Raw genomic sequence first — 23,481 nt, 5'->3', positions numbered from 1 at the left:
GTTAAAGTGCTGGTGAAAGGGTATGGGTCAAGTCCCGGACCAACATATGAGTATAATCTGGTATAGAAATGAAATAGATCACAAATACTATAAATGTGAAAAAAAATGACCCTCTCTTCCAGCAATGTGCCATACTCATCCAAGAAGGAAACATTTACCTTTCTCTCTTTATCCTGGCTATCTTGAGAGATCTTCAGTGGGCCCATGAACCTGCTGAACCTGGATTATATGCATGTTTTGGGGGAGAGGATCCTTAGGTTTCATGAGGTTTTCAAAGGGCTCCATAATTCACAAAAGTTAATAGTTACTGGTCTGGAACCACAAAACTTATATAAATTGCCATTTAAAAAAAATAATTTCTACTCTTTATATCACCTTGGGTGCTGGGGAAACATGAGGCACTAAAGAGCACATACTTTTTGGGTAGGGTCCCTCCCCTCAACTGTCTCCTTTTATAGGCCCCTTTCCTGTATTTACTAGGAGAGGGAAAAAAGATGTTTTTCAATATATAAAGACTTTCCAATTATAAATTGTGCTTACATTAGTTTTATATCTCCTGTGAGCCCTTGGGCAATGAATCTTGGGCTGAATATTAATTAAATAACTATAAGGAGTTGCGCCCAAGAAGAGTACGGAAACGTTTCCATTTCTTCTTTTTTCTTTCTAAGTTGGAAAAGTAATCAACTTTAGTGACTTTGGAGATTAAACATGGAGCCAATGGATGCAATTAAATGCTCAATGATGCAGAGGCCTAGGCTTTGGAAAGCTTTTCTTCTACCTCTGGAATGGAGTGGTTATAACACTCAAGTCTCTGCCCCCTTGGGCACCAACAAAGGTATAAAAGCCACCTTAACAGAGAAAGCTCACCAATATAGAGTAGGGAGCTTAATAAGGTTTTTGATTATAATGATAAGTACAAGGCAATTATCAAATACATTCAGTGAAAAGACTGAAAGAACATTTTTATAGTAAGATAGCCACACTTAAGAAAATATTAGATTTCCAAAAATAACATTTATAAGCAGTTTTTATAGTTTCTACTTTTACTGGACTTTTAAAAATGGCCTTCCTTTGGAGGTGTCGACATAAAATTACGACAATTATTTCAACAACTACCCAATAACTATTTTTGTGCTAAGTTACAGAATTTGGCAAATTAGAAAATATGGGTTCAAAATAGCCAACACACACATTCTTTTGGGAATAAGTTTGGGGTGCTCTTGATAGAGAAGTGGCCAAGGTAATTTGACATTTTCATTTTCAAATTCCTAGCTATAATTTATAGAATAGAAGCTAAACAAACAGACCAGTTAAGAGTGTAAATTTGAACTGCCTCCACGTCCAGGTCAATTACAACTCTCAGGGTAAAGAGGTGATTATAGTTCCATTTTGCCCTCTGGGTATTAGGGTGCAGCTGCTTGGGGCGGTTCTCTCTGAATCTGCACGCCTCCTTGCTTGTTATTCAGTAGTGACAGCAAAGAATAGGAGTACTGTCTTTCCCAGGCAACAGACCAACTGCCTGTTTTCTTCCGCTGCTGGAAGCTGAGAGATCAAAGAAATTCAGAAAAACCCAAGGCTACTTACAGAAGGTTTGGGAGCAGGTGATTTGTTTCCATCTGGGGTTTTGGTCAGCCATTCATTGATGCGGCTGGAAACTCCCACCTTCAAGCCAGCAGTTTCCTACAGAGTCAATCGTGCAAAATATTAAAGGAAAAAATTAACTACTGGGAAAGAAATCTTCAAAGCAACCTCAAAATGCTCTTAAGTATTATAATCAATTTCTGATGTTACATTTAGTATTTGAGTAAAATAAACCTTAAACTTGATATTTAAAGAACATGTTATCTGGTTTTCTTTTCCCTGCACCCTACTGCACCCAGACCCCAAGGGTTGAAGATTAATTTCAGGCACTTGATTTAGAATACTGTGGCCAGAGCATAGTATGTAGTCTAGCCTCACGGAACATATTCTTTCTGAACTTGCTTTGGCATTCATTGCAAAAGAAAGCAAGCATTATACTTTCTTCACTGCTTTTATTATTAACTGGTGTGATTCCTAAAAAAAAAAAAACGAAAAAAAAATCCACCCTCCAAAATTAAAAAGCAAAAATCCTATGCTCACCTTATTTGGTGTGCCTGAAGCAGCAGGGGGTGAGAACACATTCCCCTTCTCCCACATGCTCTTGATATTGCGCACACCTTCGGCAGGGACAGGAAGATCCGAGGCTGCAGGCTTCGTAGGTTTTGCAGTTTTTGTTCCCTGAAGTGTGTGAATTACTTTTAGGATTGGCACTGATAAGTTTGTTCTCACAAACTTCTAGTGAGCTTATCTTCCTCAATATTATCATTTAAAAAATTCATTGTGTAAACCCCTTCACCAATGATAAGAGTCTTAATTTCTATTGTAAAACTACCTTTTGATGACATATATACCTCAAACTGAACCTTAAGATCTAGATCAGAGGGTCTTACAAGAGAGAAATATGTTTTTTATTGGGACAACAGTTATTGTTAAGGTGATGTTCTACTTCATTTCTTCAACAGATACTTCTTAAGTGCCTACTGTGTGCAGGGCATTGTGCTAGGCTCTGGGAATATAGTGGTACTCACAACAGTCTGCTCTGGAAGCTGCAGTGCACTTACATTTTAATAGAAGAGAAAGATAGTAACCAGTTATTTCACATTGTGGTGAGTGCTATGCAAGATAAATGTAGGGCTATGAAGCATACCAAGAGAGCACACAAGAGGGGAATGATACTTAGTTTAGGGGAGCAAAGAAGTCTACTCTGAGGAAGTGACGTTTAAACCCAGAACTCACAGAAGATCTGGAAGGGACTAGGTGAAAAAAGGAGCAAATGCCATTCCATGCAGAAGGAACAGCATATGCAAAGAACCGAAGACAGCAACATGTTCAAAGACTGAAAGATTGAGAGACCTCTGCATGGAGAACATAGTGGAAGGAGGAAGAATGGATGTAAGGATGAAAGGTGTCCTTTCGAGATACTTCTCCAGCAGTAGTGATGGGTATTTTCAGAATCATGCAATTGCTCTGGTGGTCTTGTTATGTGGTCTGGGGCATGTATTGTCAAGGTGGTCAGCTAGGGTAAGTGGTACCATCAGTGGCCCATGAATAAAAAAATCTCCCTGGACTATGTCCTGAAGCCACAGTCTTGGCTTCACTGACCCTATTAGAGCTATGATCACTTCAACCACAGAAAATAACTATCTGCAATTTGTCTTATATTTTAGTGGACATTTAATTTTGTGAAAATCACCTCTTGTGGGTTAGGACTTGATTATTTATTTGATAAATCATCCAGACCTCTCTCTTTCTTATTCCCTCTTATCGTTTGCTTGTGAACTATTTTACAAGTATCTCTACTCTGCAGTACAAAGGAGAGGAGAAAAGCAAATAAAACTCATCCAATTACTTTGTAGCAGTTATTCCGATACAGAAGAAGGCTAAATTATCAACTGAAGTATACACAAAGGAGGGAAAACAGGATCACATCTTGATCAATGGCACCCTACCTTCTTAGTGCGCTAGTATTTGGAAATACACATTATTTCCAAATAGAGTAGAACCCCTAGGTCAACTGGGTGGACAAAAAGTTGGAATAGACAGAAGCATGACACTGTGGTCCTTCGAGTATAAAAGAATCAATTTGAAATTGATGATTAAACTCAGGCTGGCTACCATCTTTATATTAACTTATAGTACTACTTTTATTGATAATTGAAGTTTTTATAGACAAAAGAGAATTAACCAAAGTTGTAAGGGACTGGTTTAAACTACATATGGTAACATTTTGTAAGGAATTAGGGATACTGAAGATATACTTATGAACATATTTACCAATAAACCCATTCATTAAAGGATAACACCTTCATTAAAGAATACTCAGGCTGAAAGTAGTAAACAACAATTTATTGAAAGCTCTTCTATAATTTATCTTTATTACTGTTCTTCTCTATAAATAGTTCAAAGTATAAAAAAGCAGCATTAATATTCTAACATACTAATGTGGTTATTGGACTTGATTATTGTCCTAAGTGTTTCTATCATCATCTATATAATCAGAGTTTATTTCTTTTTGACCATAACTCTGAGGACATCTCTCACCTCAATTGCACTGGTGTATTGCTCCAGTCTGCTGTCAATTTTGGAGACCACTGCTGCTTGATGAGTTGATTTGACACCACTGCTAAGTGAATAAACACACACATACATGCATAAAAATACAAGAGAGAATCTTTCCATATATATAATGGCTGATGATCCTTAGTTGAATAATCAACTGTATTTACCTTTTCTGCACAGACTTATTCAAAAATTCTGCTCGCTCTTCTATCTAGGAATTGAAAAAAAAACAAACCCAATTAATATTTTCAGCTTATAAACAACGTTTCTCAGCCCATGCCACTGTCTCGCCTGAACCTGCTGAATAAAAGCACCAAAGAGCGTCTAGGGGCATTAGGGTGCTGTGCACAGCAGCTCTGCTGGAGGAAAGCTCCATGTGAGGTATTTGAGTGAGATTTGGAGGACAAATGTAGTATTGGCAAATGATAGGGAAAGTGTAGAGAAATGTAAAGTTTTGGAGGCAAATTAAAGACTAGACAGAATTGGAATAAAAATGCCTCTGAAATAATATATATCAGTGGCAAACATAATTACATTTCAAAACTATAACAATAATTTTTTCAAAAACACATGCTATTACCATTTAGGATCTATTTATATGATATAGATGTACCATGCTATTTGATGAACAAAATTTTCCTACAATGTTTTAACTATATTTTTGGTATGTAATAGGATCAAATAAGAAAGACAACCAGGAACTGTGAACTAGTGATCCACTGCTGAGCCTGACTGCCTAACTTGATGACTGTCACGCCTATTGCTGACCTTCATTTGCCCCGAATGTATAGATGGGGGGGTGGTAGATTGAGACTCAGGCACAGCTCATCAGTAATGGCTGAGGCCTCCCATGAGAGCCCTATTGCCCAAGTGGGAATTAAGGAAATAAGCCCAGAAAAACTGTGATGGATATATATGAAATGGGCAGTTCAGCAGTCTTTAATAAACTTTCTTTTTTTTTTTTCTGCTTTATCTCCCCAAATCCCCCCTGTACATAGCTGTATATCTCAATTGCAGGTCCCTCTAGTTGTGGGATGTGGGACGCTGCCTCAACGTGGCCTGACGAGTGGTGCCATGTCTGCGCCCAGGATCCGAACCCTGGGCTGCTGCAGTGGAGTGCGCGAACTCAACCACTCGGCCACGGAGCCGGCCCCTAAACTCTTTTTCTTTTAAAGCTAGGAACTTCTTTTTGCTGCAACTGAAGCGACTAAATCCAACATTATATTTTACTGAAACTATATCACTCAAATCAGATGTTCTTTATAAGTCAACAAATATTTTTTGACTCCTTATGATACCCAATTTCAGGCTAGAAATATCCTCTGCACCCAATACCTATCAAAATCAGCAGATAGTAAAACGTTCCCTGTATATGACAGCATGTGCCACAGCACACACGTGCTAAAAGGGTCTGTTTTATGCTCCGTTCAGGGCAGCCAAGGAATCTACTAGACTACAGTTCCCCTAGGCTGGTGTGCTTGAGCATCCTCTATAGTCTTCTGACATGTTAGTGGCTCTTTCTGGCCTGGACTGACCTGGGACTCATGGACTATTAATAAATACCCTTAGGCTTTTTGGAAAACATGCTTCACTCCTAATATCAGTTGAATAACATGTTTATAGATGTTAGTGAGAGCACTTGATTTTTTCCAAAAACTTCTTAGAATCACAAAAGCAAATTCATTAAAAATAAAACTTTATGCAAAAAGGTCCTCTAGGTAGCCCTGAGTTTATGGGATGTAAAGGGTCTTACATCTTTTTTCCTGATTTTAACATAAACTTGGAAGTGCATTTCTGGAGAAAAAGTTCCCAGTTGAAGGTGAAATATGTTGAAACCATGCAATTCTCTGGCACTTTTAATATTATCCATCCAGCCAGCCATCCATCCATCCTACTTTTAACCCTACCAGCCTGTCAGCTAAACAATCAATCAGTAAATTATATATTGAGGACCTACTATATAAAGTTGAATGCTCAACAATGTATAAAACAGTGTCCCATTCTTTAAGGAGAACACAATTTAGTAGAGGAGACTCATAGAAAATATAAATAAAATACTTAAAATTCAATGGTAGGTCTCATATTGAAGATAAGAAGACAATGCTGTGGCTATAAGAGAAGTGACTCTGAGTAGTCGGAGCAGGCTTTTCAGTAGTGTTGATATTTGAGCTGAGATGTTTAGTTTACAGTCTCCATAGCTTTATAAAGGAGTTTATGAAAGTGGGGTTGGGAGCGCATGAGTCAGAGGGGAGAGGACATTTCTAGTAGAGCAAATACATGTACAAAGATTTGGGGAGCAGAGGAAAAATGGGGGAACCGAAGAACGAAGAAACATCCAACGTGGCGGAAAGACGTGGGCATGGTGGAGGGCGGTGGCAGAGGTAAGACTTGTTCTTTGTCGCGCTTCCTGCATCATTCTGACTCAGGGATCATCTTGCTATCCTTGGCCATCACATTTATTCAAATTACAGAGGCTCTCGGACTGCAACTTTTCCTTTTGTATCTACAATATTCAAGACGGCTTGACTTCATTATCACATTTCGTGGGGACTCACCACCCATTTGCCGATGCACTCTTGGTGGAAAATTCCTTAACTTAGTGGCTCTAGGTAACGTAACAATTTGTACAGAATTTGTAAATTAAACATTCTGTATAAGTTTAATGAGGGTAACTGGGTCTTCTGAAGACCAAGTGGTGGCAGTGTTGCCTAAATAAAAGTCAAGGGGAAAAAGTATACTATTAGTTTTATTAGAAAATCAGCTCTCTCCTAACTGCACACTCACTCCACCACTAATATATGAAAACAAGAATAATAAAAACAAAATTTTAAATTTAACTTACATAAAATTTATTCTTTGCGTGTGTTATGTAAGAAAAATCATTCACTGCTAACATAATTTATGAGAAACCATGTTCAGGGTTTCCCAGACAAGGAATAAATGTCATGAGAAATTAACAAAATACACTAGTTGATAATATTTTTAGGTCAAATATCCAATGTTTTTCCTCCCATTGGCATTCCACAATGTTAACTTGTGACCATTGATAAGAGGTGCCGGGCCAAGAGTATCAACAGCCATCAGAATTCAACTGGAGAATATGAAATTGAGCTCTAAAACCAGAACCACAGCAAGTTGTTCAAGGCACATACTATGAAGAAAAGCAATAGATTGTTCCTAAAAGCCTGTCTCTATTGTATAGAAATTAAAAATGTTTTGTTTCCTTTTTAAACATCTACTTTGATTGCTCACACATGCTTCTCTCCCAGAGGGAGCAGATAAATGGCTTCCTGGGAACAGTCGATGAAATGGGAAGTTAGGAGTCTGGTTGAGGGAAAGACCAGAGAAGGAAGTAAGCTGAAAAATTTGGCAGAGAGGAGATATTTGAAGAGAAGGAGGACAATGGATTGTAGTTTCTCCTGAAAAGAAGAGTAGAAATTAGAAACTCTGGATAACTACTACTTTATTCATGTTACCAAGACTATTCACAGAAAGCTTAGCTTGGGCGGGATTTTAAGGAAGGTAGGAAAAAAGAACATGGCATTCTTTGATCATTGATGAGCCAGGAAGAAAAGGACCCAGACCACAAACAGAAAGGACTCCAACAGCTGCACAGCGATAGCCTGAACTGAGTGGGCATTTTTGCCTTGCTGATCTTTCTTCTACAGCAGGGGTCTGCAAACTATGGCCCATTTGCCTATGGGCCAAATGCAGCAGCCCATGTTTTTCATATATCCCTTAAGCTAAGAATGAGTTTTATATTAAGTGGTTGAAAAAATCAAAAGAAGAATATTTCACGACACAGGAACATTTTATGAAATTCAAATTTTGGTGTCCGTAATTAAGCTCACCTACTCCACAAAGCTTCTCTCTACTCATTTTGCTCAGTTCTGAGGTCTCACTATGCTGGTAGTCTGCATCTGGTTACCTCTGTAATCCTTGAATTCCCCTGAGGCAGTCAATTATATTAGTGTCCTAAGAGTAGCGACCTTGCTTTGTACGCCTTCCTCATGGTACATAGCACACAGTAGGTATGTTATAAATACCAAACGGTAAATAAGAAAGGCCCCCTGTGCTTAGCTTGGATTCCCCCTGAAGCAGACCCTGAGATGAGAGGGTTCAAGTATAAGTAGTTTATTTGGGAGATGTCAGAACTATGCTTGGGACCCAATCATAAAGACTAAGTGAAGTCATTTAGGGATAAAATATGCTGATTTTCATGTGAAACAGGACTATAAAATGTAAGTAACTGGCTTTTGGTCATTTACTGTGGCACAGGATATGACCTCACAGACATTTACAGATAACACACATGCACACACTTAACCAGCTGAAGCCTGGCTGTAATTTTTTTTTTTGTTCTTTGCCAGTATTGTTGATGCTCTGTAACCCAGCCAGGCTGATGGAAAATGAGGGTGAAATAAAAGTCTTAAAAGTTCCAATCTCTGAAGATTCATTCATCCATTTACTCATTCAACAAATACTTATTGAGTATCTTCACTGTGCCAGGTGCTCAATAAATGTTAACCCTCAAAGCAAAAAATATATTTGAAAATAATGGCAGATTGAGTATAAATAATAGATAGTACTTTCTTGACCCTGCTCTCTTTTATTTACCATTCCATCAACCATTCCATCATCTCCCTGCCTCAGCTCCTTCCTGCTCGTTCTCTTTTCTCTTGGCAGCACTCCTGTCTTACATCAGTTAGGAGCTATGCTCCTTGAAGGCAGGAGTGGACCAAAGTCATCCTGGCAAAGGACCCTGTGCGAGTCACATTCATCTCCTCCTGTGCTAATAGCTTTCAGATTCGACCAGGACCATTTCCAGCTGCCCTGCTTTCAATAATGACAAAGAAAAATGAACAGCTAGCATGAAAAGCAGCTTAAAGCTTTATAATATATTTGCCCATTTTCTAAACTTTCAATGTGTCCATTTTCAGTTACTGAAAGCAATGAGGCACTTGGAGAAGATGGGTCAGTGAAACCTAGAATAATCGCTGAATGTCATTTTAACGTATACCGAAGCATCTAATAAACAACAGGTACAAATTTCTCCCCTTTCTCTCTCTTTTCCATACGTTGAAAACAAAGAGAAGCTGTGAAACGGCTGCAGGAAAGACCAAAACATAAATGAAGCAAAGGCTTCGAATAAGGAATAACTAAATAAGGGGCTCAGATCAAGTTTCTACTCTGTTCTAACAGAGGTATTATAAGAAGGTTTTCTGCAGGGAGGATACCTTGAGAGATGAACCTTTGGGAGTGAAACATTTGAACGGCTTCTTGTCCTCTGATAGGCTATCTTCTGGCATCTTCTGACGTTTCTCAGCAGCTTCTGCCCTTCGCCTTTCAATCTCTTCCTTTAGCCTCCTCTTCTCTTCCTAAGAGAGAAAGAAGAGATGACAAGGACATGAACATCAGCTTCAAGCCAAAAGGAAAGATTGCTGTAGGGGAAAGAGCATAGTCCCCAAGGGAAAAGGCCGAGGTTCTAGACCGGCTGCTGCCCCTTCCTCAAGGGCGCTCCCTAGTGGTTAAGCCTGAGTTCTCGAGTCCAGCTGTCTGACTCGCACGCTGGCACTGCCACGTCCCAACTGTGCAACCCCGGCCACATTACTTATCTGCTCTGTGCCTCAGTTTCCTCATCTGTAAAGTGGGGATAATAATAGCACCCAATGGATAGGGTTTTATTGAGGACAAATGAGAAAGCCTACAGAAAATGCTTAGACTAGTCCTCAGGATATTCATCATTATCGTCAAGATCCTGCAAGTCATTTAACACTGACCTTCCATTTCTGTAAGTGGAAAATTAACGTAAATATCCCTTCTACTTCCTTCCCAGGAGAGTTGTGAAGACAAATGAGGTAACGTGGAAAGTTACGTAAATATATGGTACTAAATTTTTCAAATTGTAGAAGAGATGATTTTATGGTGGTCCACACCTCAAGTGAGTAGCTTATTTTAAATGGTTTGACAAATCTGAAATGGTGTAGCTATTGCACCACGGCAGTGAAATCACAGATGTTTACAATCCGTCTCATTAGCCTCTCTGTCCCTTCTTTGCTGGCCTGTCTTCTCTCCCCTGTCTTCTCTCTCAGGCAAAAACTCCAGAGCTCTAGTCAAGTTGCCCATCCTCTATGAACGATTTTCTGGGATTCATGCAATTTTTTGTAGTTTTCAAACTGTAAGATCTTTATCATTGGATGCTTTCAAGCAGAGACTGGATGGGTCTATCTGTCAGAAGATGTTGCAGAAGGATCCTGTGTGTTATGGACTGAATGTTTGTGTTTCCCCAAACTTCATATGTTGTAATATTTACCCTCAATGTGATGGTATTAAGAGGTGGGGCCTTTGCAAGGTGATTAGATCATGAGGATGGAGATCTCTTGAATGGGATTAGTGATTTATAAAAGAGGCCTCATGTGAGGACACAGAGAGAAGACAGCTATCTATGAACCATCAAGCAGGTCCTCATCAGACACAGAACCTGCTGCCCTTGATCTTGGACTTCCCAGCCTCCAGAACTGTGAGAAATCATTTCTGTTGCTTGTAAAGCACCCAGACTATGGTAATTTGTTATAGCAGCTTAAACTGATTAAGACACTGTGGTAGGAGGTTAGACCAAATAATCTCCTAGGTTCAATCCATTTTTAAGAGTTCAGTCTGTCTTCATTGATTCTCTCCTCCTCTAAACAATAACAACAATGATAACAATAATTATGTAACTACCACCTCCTGTGTGCCTATTATGTACCAGGCACTGTGAATACAATGATCTAGTTAATCATTGCATTAATCCTGAAAGGAGACATTATTTCACAGACAAAGAAAAGAAGTCTTAGAGTGGTCCAGTAACTTTCCCAAGGTCCCAGCTTGCAAGTGGCAATTAGGATACAAGCCCGGTTGTGTTTGATTCTAAAGCTCTATCATCCCAATTACTTCTCAACCAGAGGCCATTGGCTCATTGAGAGCTGGACTTGGAAGAGATCTTAGAATAATTTATTTAAACTTTCCACATAGTTCTAGGAAATTCTATAGAAGATCCACATCAGAAAGTCATCGAAAGTCTTTTTGCATATTTTGAATGACGAGAGATCACTGTCTCCTAAGATTAGTGGGAAAAGCTCTAGGCTGAGTTGGAGGACCTGGGTCCCAACACTGATTCCATTGCTTTTTAGATGCGTGACTTCACAAAAGTCACTCAAACTATTCGATTCCTGGTTTCTTTGTCCATAAATTGGGAATAATAATGTACCCAGGGATGAAAGGAAAGGATGCACCTTGTAAACTGTAACAATATAAGTTGTGATTTGTTAAGCACTTTTTCTGTTTTCAAAATTTGCCTTCTTGTAACTTTATCTGTTTTGTCTAGTTCTGTCTTAAAAGGTTTGTTCATAATTATTGGGCTCCCACTATATGACTGACACTGTGCTGGGTCCTGGGTATACAGTAATGAACAAAGCAGATACTGTCCCTGCCTGAGAAAATCTAGTCTACTTACTCTTCCACTAAAAAAACAAAACACCTTTCTTAAATCTTCTCTATAAAACTCTTCAAATAGCAAAACAACTATTATATGACTCTTAGGTCTTGTAACTAATCTGCAGAACTTTTCATCCTTCTCAGCTTTCTACTGTTCTTTATTGAGGGACAGTAAAGGGTAATTAATGAGTTAAGACAAGTGGGACCTTGGGAAAATTACAAAAAAAAACACCTCTCTGTGCCTCAGTTTGCTCATCCGTAAAATGAAGACAATACATGTACCCATTATCAGAGAGTTCTTATGAGCATTGGATAAATTAATATGTATAAAGATTTTAGAACCATGCCTAGCACACAGTAAGTTTACTGTTCTAGAAATGTATTTGTAAGAGTCCATGCTCAACAGAGAAGCAGCATTTCACCTGGGAAAAAATCATCCTCTGGACTAGAAGGGTCACCTGAGATGTGTATTCAGGGGCTGGGGTAAGTTGCAGCGCCCCCTGGCTGGACGGGCTGTGCTCTCCTTACCTCCTCTCTGACTTTTCGCTCTGCTTCCTCCTGCTTCCTCCTCTGCTCTTCCTCCTCCAGAACCTTTCTTCGCTCCTCCCTCTTTTTCTTCAGCTCTTCCAGCTCCAAGGCGGCCTCCTGCTGCTTCTGTTTGAGCTTCTCGAACTCTTCGCTCTCGGTTTCCCCGCGGCGGCGGCGAAGCTCCTCCAGGCGCTTGCCGGCTTCCACTTGGGAACCGCCTTCAGCCTCCTTGGCCTCACCCGCCTTCGCTCCTGGGCGGCTGTGGAGAAATGCAGAGGAATGTGACACAAGTCTGTCTTGCAGCCTTCCCTGGAGGGAGGACGTCAGTCTGCAGGCTTTGCATTCCGCACTGCAGAAATTTCCACTGCCCATCATTTGACAGTGGCTCTTCACACCAACCCAAGGTGTAGGTTGGGGTCAGCCCGGAATCTCAAGGTCTGAATCTGAGTCCCCGCTCTGCCACTTCCTCGATTTCCTTAGTTGTACGATGGGGCAAACAGGCCCTGTCGGTAGATTGTAAAATATTGCAACCCCTATGGAAAACAGCATGGAGGTTCCTCAAAAATTTAAAAATAGAATTACCATGTCATCCAGCAACTCCACTTCTGGGTATTTATCCGAAAAAAATGAAACACTAACTTGAAAAGATATTTGTGCCCTCATGTTCATTGCAGCATAATTTATAATAGCCAAGATATGGAAACAACCTCAGTGTCCATCCATGGATAAAGAAAATGTGATATATGTACATATACAACAATGGATTATTATTCAGCCATAAAAAAGAAGAAATCTTATTTAAACACTTATCAACAAGTAGTGAGGGCATCCTTAACCACATCTGAACATAAGTAGCCTATTTCTGACACTCTTGTCTAACGAACAGATGAATTACCACTGTCTAGTGTCAAGGAAGAATAAAACACAAAATGAGTTCAACATTACACAATTGCCAATACTGATCTTATGTGTACATCTCATGCTTTTTAAATATTGAGGTAGTTCTGAATATATTAAGCCCTTTAGGACAGTGCTTTTCAAGCTGCAGTTTGGAAAATCAGTTTAGTGAACTGTAATCAGCATTTTTAAAAATGAAATAGAAAACATCAGAGTGCATTGCATAGAACACGGGAATTCACCATTTCTTGACATATTTGTTTCATTTATAAATATATATGTAGAGATGTCCTGGGTTATGATGTAAAATTTATTTCTTACTAAGAGTTGAGGTTAAAAAGTTTAAAAACATTGTGCTAGATTCTTGACGGTTAAAAATGAACTCTTATTTTGAACTCAGTCAAGGTTAAACTTGATGTTGCTCTTTCAGGGTCTTATAGGTTCATAGGCCTGTGACTCCAGAGAGAAAATTTCCACTCTCAGTTAATTTAAGGTTTTTCCATCTTCAGAGATGAGTTTGCCCTCTCTGTGTTCATCATGTCAGTGTTCAGTTGGACTGGCAAAACACATGCCTATAGAAACTTCTCTGGATTCCACTAGGTGTCACTCAGCCTTCATTTTGGACGTTCAAAACACCCATCATTAGGGACTGGTTAAATAAACCACAATAGTCCATCTGGTGGAACACTCTAACGTCTTTAATTGTAGGCTTATATTCATTGGTATAGAAAGCCAGCTAAGATTATGTGCAATGCAAGAATCAATTTAGATATAGATTTATAATTCTATTCACACATATACATACTATAGGTATATATGTGTGTCTATTTTGAGTGTATATACATAGAAAATATCTGGAAAAAAGTGTTACTGGTGATTATCTTTACATGATGGGTGCTTATTTTTATACTTCTATTTTCTGAATGTTTTATAATGAGTACAGTTTTCCTATAATCAGAAAAATTCTCATATTAAACAGAAAGCAAAACAAATCCTTGTTTTGTACTTTCTATAAAACCCTTGGTATAATCTGCTATTTCTATAACTTGCTTATTAAACTGAGATTTTTTTTGTCATGTTTTACAGAAAACAACCTAGTTACAAGAAAACAGGAGTATCAAAGGGGGCAGTAATTAAATCAAACATAAGGAACGATGCTTATATTTGTCCACATCGCCTCTGCTCAGATATGCTGGCACGCCCTTAGCATTATGGTGCCACTAATATTTCTTCCAGAAGGTTTTCTTCCCTATGCTTGGTTTCTTTAGTTGTAAATCACAATGAACCTCAGACATTTCACCATTAAGAACACAACTTGTTTTCAGTTGAGCTTATCTCAATAGAAGCTCTTCTCCCTTCCCAGCTCCCCACTTTATAACCACATGGAGCAAAACCAGGTGTCTCTACTTCTATCAGCATCAACTTCTAATTGAATCTAAAACTAACATATGTTGGCAGCTAGACAAAAACTAATAATATGGTGGCAGTTTGTTTCTTTTTATTTTTTTCTGTCTAAAGCTTGAAAAATTAAGGCAAGAGTCACATTTTAGAGCTGTCAAGGGACCGGCCCCGTGGCCGAGTGGTTAAGTTCACACGCTTCGCTTCGGTGGCCCGGGGTTTCACTGCTTCGGATCCTGGGCGCGGACATGGCACCGCTCATCAGACCATGCTGAGGCGGCGTCCCATACAGCACAACCAGAGGCACTCACAACTAGAATATACAAGTATGTGCTAGGGGGCTTTGGGGAGAAGAAGAAGAAAGAAAACAAAGATTGGCAACAAATGTTAGTTCAGGTGCCAATCTTTAAAAAAACAAAAAAAAGAGTTGTCAGCGCTTAACCTGTTGCCATCCCCTGTGACTTTTCTCTCTGAATTACTCAGCTTTCTGGATTTCCACACAATGGGCATGTTAATTATTAATTTGAGCTTTGACTAAAGCTAGTTGGCAAGTTTGCTAATTGTTAACCAAACTCCTATGGACAGACTTTTTAACATTATTTCTTTTAACAAAAATGTACTCTTACCTACAAACATATTTTAAACCATCAAATAATAATATTACGAGGTAATATTCATTGAACACTTTTCATGAACCTGACCCTTCTCTAGGGCTTTAGAATACTAAAATTCTGGCACTTCAGCAAGCTTTGGACTCAGCTTACCAGCCTGAATCAACTTGATTTCTAGATTTTCTATGAATTCCCAGTTAGCCTTTAATTTTCATATCTACTCTCTTGCCAATCCCAAATAATATCTATAAGTTCTACACTTTTAACTCCTTCACAGTTAATTCATGCCTTTGAGACATACCTTTTCTTCCATATTCTTTAGGCTTTCTTTGGATAAATGTGACTAGATTTCTGCTCAAATTTTGTATAGAAAAATTGTTTGGGGGCAACTATATTTACCTAACACCTTAGCATCTTAAGAGCAGCCAGAAACATCCATCCCTAGTAGCGCTGCCTACTTCTGAATGTTACAAAGTCTGGTGTGAGGAGCATGTCTGACTTCTACACGATACCTGCTGGGGGACTTTCTTATTTGCAAAGTTCAGATAAACAGGGTCTATAGGCAAAGTTGGTGCCAAAGAACATCCCCATGGGATCCACATTAGGGAGACCCAAGACTCTTTTCCAGAATACTGGGACAGCAGCCAGTGACATAACAGAGGCTGGAATTTGTCACCAGTGGTTGGAGGGTGTATGTGTGCAGGAATGGGGCACAGAGAATTGTGTAGCCGGGTGTCCATGGCAGGCTTCTGCAACTTGAGTCCTTCTACAAAACTGGTGAGGAACTCTCAGTATCCAATGTGTCTAGAAGTGAGGATTTACCTGCACATATTTGTCTATCTGTCCTGAAATCAATTGCCTAGATGTTCAACACGATGGGTGGAGTAGGGTGAGATGGGAAGCTGAAGCTATGAAAGAGGGTTTTCTAAACTGTATTAGATGGAGCCATTAGTCCCATGCTCTCTTCCTCCCTCTTAGAGATTTCCATGCAAATTAACATCCAGGGCTTTCCTCAAAGTCCTGTGGTAAAGAGATCTGATAAACTTAATTTAACCCAATATTTCCCAAGTATCTGGCCACAGAACAATCTTAATTTTATGTAATTTTTGTTTACAACCTTTAGAAAATATATTCTTGAAAATGGTACTGAGAAGGGTCTCTTATGAATTTGGCCGGACCATATAGAGAATGAATGATATAGTTAATGACCATATAGTTAATGAATGATATTAACCCCAGTCATAATATTTTCTAATGAACTGATCTTACATGAGCAGATTAAGTCAGGGAACAAAAACATAGCTGCCAAGCATGATCTGCCTTGCTAAATAATGGGAAAAGCAGATTAAACCTTGTCTGAGCAATGACTACTGGTCTTCTGTTAGCGATTGACAGCCTGACTTGCTGACTGAGTATCTCTCAGACAATGGCCAATGAGCTCACAACAAAAGTATGTTGCCTGTTAGCACGTTTCTGTCTGGAGACCCAGGATAGGGAGACCAATTTTTATTTTCACATATGAACACAGTCACTGTTTACTAGTCACTACTTCTTACCTGAAAGCATTCTCGGTGTGTTTAAGTTTGTGGGTCATGAATTCCCCATTCTGTGACTTCACTTCTGTAAATCCCTTCTTTCCATCCAAGAAGCTCTTAACTTCTTCTTTGCGCTCTTTGTCCTTTTTAAACTTCTCATCTTTGATCTAATCAACAATACACATCAGGAAGAAACATAATGATAAAAATTGTATTAGGTTTTGCTTGGTGTCACCAAATAAGACCCAAAATTGTTAGGAAGCCAGAAAACTGAGAAGTGAAACAAACCACTGGAGAACAATGTGGTAGAGTCAGGGTCAGAGGAAATCCTCAGAGCATGAGCTATGGTGAGCTGTGAGCAGAGACCTTGACCACAATTTTAGGAAGTCAAGATCATCCCCGATTTCACTGGAGTTTTATTTTCAAGAGCAGTGGAGGTGTTACCGTTTGGCAACTATTATGTTCTGGGAACTCCGTGTAAGAGAGGCTGTTTGCAGTTTCCACTGGGAAGAGCGATTATTAGCGTGGCTTTCGTGTGAGAATGGCCAGGCTGCTCGGACAGATTTCTTCTTGGACGGAGGGTACTTCTTTGAGAAGGACACAAATGTGTTGAGGAGCAAAGAAGAGGAAACCTACCAAATTAGCCAGGTCTGCCAAGCCTATTTTGATGGATGTCAGAGGAAGATTACCCCTGTATTCTAATCAAATGAGTAACTAGGACTCTGAAGCTAGAAGACATAATAACCCTACTTTTAGGGGGATGACACAGAGATCTGTGGACCATGGTTGTAGTCAATTAAAGCACTACAGTTAGAATGGAATAGGAAAACTCCAGGGTTTAGGTTGACTTCCATGGCAGGTAATAATTTAGTCTCCGGAAGTGGTTTTGTGATTATTGTGGGAGACAGAGAGAGGTGACACACGGAGAGCAGGTGTTAGCTTTAATATTCTGTGGTTTTCGTGTTACAAGTTCCTCATGGTAAATGAGACAGATTATTTCAAAGGAAACTGAATTTATATAGCTTTGGGGGAGGTAAAGAAGTCCAGATTACTTTGCCTATTATCAACTCGCCCATTATTAAAAGATGAGTGTGAAAACAGGTGGGGTTCATTATTGCTCTTTTCAAGACAAACAGTGACAAAGTACTAACATGGTAAAGAAACCCACAGAAGAAGGGTGGAGCATGAGAACTTAGGGCTCAGGTGCTACCCACAATGGTCTCCCCTTACCAGCTCACTCACCTCTTTCCAGCTATTCTTCAGATTTACTCCTAAAGTTCATGTTTTACTAAGCAGAGTACAGTTTTTTGCACTTTACTGACAATCCTTCAATAGTCCTTTACCTGATTGCCTTCTCTGGGTATTATTTGACTAAATTACTACAGAGGGACTATTCACTACCATGTTGCCCTAATTAGCTAAGATTTTAATCTTTCTCTCTCCAAGGTGTATATACCTAGTCTATCCCTCAGACATGCTGAAGAGGAGAGCTGGGTTTTTTGCCATTCTCTCTGAGAGCTTTTTGTGGAAGTCAGGAAACCTGAGTTTTAGTGCCAGTGCTGTCAACAAACTAGCTGTGTTACTTTGATCAAGTCACTTAAATTCTCTGGAATGCTGGCTTCTGTATATAGAAAGAGGGAATTGGACTAGATGATCCCTTCCTAATCCTTCATCCTGTCATTTCCCTCTTGGCTCCTGATTTATCATGAGGGGCTACAGAGAAGAGAAGGAAGCTCCTGGCCTGTCCTACAGCTTAATTTCGGCTCCTTGGTGGCTGTCCTTGCCCAATCATAAGTGGGTATTCATTGGGCAGGTGGGAGTCTGCAGGCCCTATTCTCATCTCAGCCTACTGTTGTTGGATATAACCCCAGAAACCATGGACTGGAGTTTAAATCCTGGTTAAGAAGTATCTGGGAATACAAAGTGGAGGGTAAGGCGGTCCCATTTAAGGGAACCCATGAGACAAACCTTGAGTCAAATCTCACAGTTTATGAAGCACTATGCAAAGAGAAATTCCCAACTCATTTCTCCTATTGTGGAGTCAAAGATATTTCCATTCTCCCAAAATGCATTATCTGATTTACTGGCCAAAAATGTATGTAAAATAGATTTGTAAAACAATACATGTCTAACAGAAGAAAAATCCTCCATTTTTTCAAGCTCTGCCTTTATTGGCAAAAGTTATGGTGGATGGTATGCTTATTATATTCTCTTTGGAAAACTTTCTTAGAAAAATTCCCAATGAAATAACGATAATTTGAGTTTGACTACCAATTATTTTCTTTTTGGGGGAAATCATTAAATAAATTAATTCCATAATGCCTTTAAATTTTATCTTAAGGAGCATCGTGGTCTGTATTCTACAGCAAATTCAACCCAAGCTTATGGGATTCTGAGCCTCTTGGGCAAAGCATTAGATCTTGAGGCCAAAATGTTACGATGAAGAAAATCTGTGCTGATGGATTAATAGGTAGCCAAGTATCCTGAAAGAGTTAACGTGCTTCATATACAGGTAACATTAGCATATGAAAGGCTCTGGCCAAATGTGACCATTGGGACAAAACTCTGCATATTTGAGATATCCAAAGGGATACCATGTGAGTGTGTGTGTAGGGAATGGGAATTCAAGTGACATGCCCTTGTGCTAGAGAGACACTCAAAAAGTTGATTGAGCAAGTCAAAAAGGATGGAGCTGTCAGTCTCTGTCGTGTATTGCTTTGCATTATTTGATTCCAGAATAGTGAGAAGAACTGGTACAAGTTACAGTTTTTCAGATTAGGTTTAACATACTTTTGTTAGATCCAGAAGCCTCAGTTCTTTTTCTGGGTCCAATGTCTATCACATGGATGTCTGTGCCATTGAAAGTTTGGTCCATGGCCAACATGGACCTCACCGGGAAGCTCAGACTCCACCCCAGACGCACTGAGTCAGATTCTGCATTTCATAAGATTCCAGGTGATTCGCACGGACACCAATGTTTGGTAAGCTTTGGCCTACAGGATATGAATATCAGTTTCCATATTATAAGAACAATTCCACTGGAAACTGTTTTTCTGATATAGGCCAGAAAAAAAAAAAAGAGCTTCAGGGTGAATAACTAAAAAGAGACGTTTTATAGTTGGAGAGGAGAAAAAGAAAGCTAAATTAATTTTCAAGGTTGGTGATCATCTGTGATCTGTTGCCACAAACAGAGTTAAACTCCAGTGGGAGAAAGAAGGTTTTTTGTCTGGTATTAGAGTAACTTCTGGAAATGTTTTTTTCAGGGAACGTTCACGTGATGTTTGTGTTTACCTAGCCTACTTAGCTCCTTGAAAGGAAACGCTTTTAATATTAACCAAAAAAAAAAAAAAGGGGGGGGGAAGAGAGTGTTAATGGCTAAATCTTGTAAAGTATGATTTAAAGTTGTCTACATAAAGCAACCACACAACCAGCTGGAGAGGGAGAAATCTAGTCATTCAACTAGCAATTTATGTACACAATATTAAAACAGGAATGATAGTTTTTTGGGTTTTTTTCAGCCTGAGTGGAATAGCTAATCTGGCCTTCTGCAAAACACAGGCCAGAAGTTTTGGGACACTGGAATGTGCTGTAGGGCGAACTGGGAAAGGGTCAGGTCTGAAATCATTATACTACAGACATTGTTGAACTGGGGCTTTATCTGAAAAGAGGCAACAGGATGATTTGGATGACCGCTGACGAGCCTTTTCTAGCTCACGGACACAATACACGGACATAGAATGCTTTGGTCATTAAAAATAAATCACATCTTAGACTCGGAACAGTGCCTTTTCAGCTTCCCCTCCCTCACGTAAACTTTACCACTGAGTCACGATTTCACGCCCTCTTCCTTCTGTAGTTAAAGACACCCACCATGAAACACTAGCTTTATAGAAGAAGCCATGTGGGACATCTCTGCTTGAGTTTAGTTCCCAGTAAGCTTCATTGTTTACAGGTGAATTTGTAGGTATTTTTCTGTTACAAAATGAGAACAGTGGTTCCCAATGTGTTCAACTATATCCTCAGCTACCTCATTGGAGCCAAATTCAGTTTTCCAGTCATTAGCATTTCCGCTTTCTCCTCCCTTTAAACGTACAGTGTTCGCATTCAGTTTTCGCTCCCAAACCACCACAAGTTCTCTTAGAAACAGGGAGGAACACATATCTTAAACGAAATAAATATAACATGAACTGTGGGTTCTTACTTTTTTATGTGAATCTTATGAGAAAACGTTTAAGAAAATAGCCATCCCCCTATTTAACCTGGTCATTTATTTTCTAAATGTGGATTTTTCTGTTTCTTCACATATGCCATAATGGACAGAGAAATGTAGCAAGAGTCCATTTGAGTTGGCGCTCAAAGCTACGATTCAGTCCCCTGGGCAAAGTAATTCAAGTCTTCTTACCTTTGATAATTTAGTTTTACCACATTCGAGTATGTAGAACTTATTAGATACTGTCACAATTTTTAGGATTACTTGGGGCTAACATAAGCACAATGGTTAACACAAGGTCAGGCTTTCTGATGGGCATTTTGAATATGTTGGAACATAAAGCTATTCTCTCTGCCGCAGCTTCTGGTCCACTGACTCATTTACTTACCGACAGTCAAACACCCTGGCACCAGCTCCTGTGTGTGCCTCAGAAATGCAATGCAGAACGTTTGGCCAAATTTTTCTTTTGAAAACCAAATATCATCTTCAGTTCATCAAATTTTCTACTGAGATGGGGGGGCATGTTTTTCCTTTGGAAAGTTAAATCATTAATCAAAGCCAATTGGAGATATTTATGATTGAAATGAAAGTAGGATGGTTCAAGGAAAAGAAAATAGCACTTAGAAGAGTAGAAAGCTGGAAAGATGAATCAGAAGAGTGTTTTTCAAGCTTTCTGACTGTGACCCATAGTAGGAAAGGCAATTTTATCACAAGGCAGTGCTTACTGCCTACGATGCCCTCTGACGTTTCCCATTCTATTTCATGTTTTTAAAATGCCGATTGACCTGTTTAACTAATTTTGAGATGCTGTAAGTTGATTTCACCAGTCAATGGATCATGATTCATGGCTTGCAAAACACTGGATTAGAGGTTACAATTTTGAGATCATCAGACCTGAAATGTCATGGAACACTGCTCTCCGTTGCTCTGTGATTAGATTATTTCTCAATAATATTTACCTCTTCTTTTTTGAAGGCAGGCTTGTCTTCTTGGGCCTTTTCTCTTTTAGTTTGCACTTTAGCCCTCTTTTCTTCTTCCTTTTTATTTTCAAGAACGGTAAGGTCACTCATTTCAAAGAAGCCCTTTCTAGCTTCCAGGAGTGAGAGAGTGCTCAGGTCACTTTGCATGTGACGCTGGGTGACTTCTTTTGCTGTCTCAGTGCTCAGATCTCCCCCTGTGCCAGTGGTTCTAAACAGCCACGTGGGATCTTTTCTTCCCACCCCAATTTTTTCTCGTGTGCCTGCCATTGTGCTCACTGAAATCTAGCGTGACATGGTGTTTCTTGCGCAAGTTTACAAACCCCGTATGTGGTTTGGTGCATTCTGTTCCTGATCATCTCAATGGTAGCCGTGTTCATGAGCCCCTTGTAAAAAGCAGGAGTGAAAGACAACTCCAGCGCAAGGCAGGCTTTGTGATAGAGAGATCTCTTTGGAAAGGTGAATAGGCAGGCATCTCTTTTTTCCTTTTGGGGGCGGGGGCAGTTAGGCATAGTGCTTTTAATGCAGACTTGCAGACAGAAAAAATCTTTTGTAGCTGATAAACATTCCCCCCGCCAATATTTCCACCCTTCCTCGTGCTACGTGGATTTATTTGCGTCATCCACATGGTAAAAGAAGCAAAATGTATGCTCTTAATTACCAATCAGTTATAAATGGATGCCACCCGAGTCACATGGCTTTCTGCAAGTCTACACTCAGCTCAGGTCTACATGAAGGCAAATCATGGTTTTGACATTTTTAATAAAAGGTCCAAATTGGCTTCTTTCACTCCCTTATTACCAGTTGATTTCAAGGAGTCTCTTTTTGCCTTCTTAAGATGCTATTTCTGAGCATGATTCTTTATGTCAATTTCCCACCTCAACTTTTACAATTTTGTATTAAATGCCAAAACCATGGGTAAGGTGAGGAGTTATGGTCCTCATGCCTCATGCAGACCTAGGGACAGAGGTAAGTTGTTAAAAGGAATGAGTTTATATTCAAGTGCAGAATCATAAGTCAACGCAGCACCACCACATTGGGTTAATTCATTTTTTTGGTATTCATAACAACGAAGCACAGAGCAATGAATTTCTCTCTGGCTGTCCCAGCAAATTTGGTCGATTGAATATTTAGCCATCAATCGATTGCTTCATGCTTGCATATTGCTATGGCCTAAAAAAATGAACAACTTGCCAAATGATCAAGCACGTGGGGCTGTAGGAACGTGGCCTCAGACTCAAATTTGATGCGCATTACATTTCTCATAAGTCACAGGCATCACACATTTGGTGCAAAATGTTTACTGTACCTGTTTCTTTTGGACAGCTGTCTGAAGTTTATCTTCTTGTGCTTTCTTTTCATTTACCCATTTCCCTTCCATTTTCTCTTCTACCTTCCCCCCTTTTATCTTTTTCTCTTGCAAACCCCTTCTTTTCTCTTCTAGCTGCTTCTTAAGTTTCTGTTCTTCTATCTTAGCTTTCTCTTCTTCCTCTGCCTTTGCCCTCTGCCTCTCCTCCGCTGCTCTTCTCTCTTCCTCCTTAATTCTTTCCCTCTCCTCTGCCTCCCTTCTTTTTCTCTCCTCTGCCTCCTTTCTTTTTCTCTCCTCTGCCTCCTTTCTTTCCCTTTCCTCTGCCTCCCTTCTTTTTCTCTCCTCTGCCTCCTTTCTTTCCCTCTCCTCTGCCTCCCTTCTTTCCCTCTCCTCTGCCTCC

General features: G+C 39.6%; 1 protein-coding gene across 7 annotated transcripts in view; it reads right to left on the bottom strand.

The window, feature by feature from the left end:
• Positions 1-23,481, bottom strand: part of CALD1 (caldesmon 1) — a 181,021-nt gene that overhangs the window by 8,459 nt on the left and 149,081 nt on the right. For 5 of the 7 annotated variants that reach the window (XM_046670620.1, XM_046670623.1, XM_046670626.1 and 2 more), the window contains 7 exons: positions 16,607-16,752; positions 12,145-12,403; positions 9,378-9,518; positions 4,308-4,351; positions 4,123-4,204; positions 2,122-2,259; positions 1,585-1,680 (listed from right to left, as the gene is read on the bottom strand). In XM_046670620.1, the coding sequence (XP_046526576.1) occupies positions 1,585-1,680; positions 2,122-2,259; positions 4,123-4,204; positions 4,308-4,351; positions 9,378-9,518; positions 12,145-12,403; positions 16,607-16,752 (906 nt within the window). The remainder of the gene's footprint in view (positions 1-1,584; positions 1,681-2,121; positions 2,260-4,122; positions 4,205-4,307; positions 4,352-9,377; positions 9,519-12,144; positions 12,404-16,606; positions 16,753-23,481) is intronic. The other 2 variants (XM_046670622.1, XM_046670627.1) reach the window with 1 other exon arrangement.

The sequence above is a fragment of the Equus quagga genome, chromosome 8, assembly GCF_021613505.1.
Source record: "Equus quagga isolate Etosha38 chromosome 8, UCLA_HA_Equagga_1.0, whole genome shotgun sequence".
Classification (NCBI taxonomy): Eukaryota; Metazoa; Chordata; class Mammalia; order Perissodactyla; family Equidae; genus Equus; species Equus quagga.
This window is presented reverse-complemented; position numbering and strand designations above follow the sequence as displayed.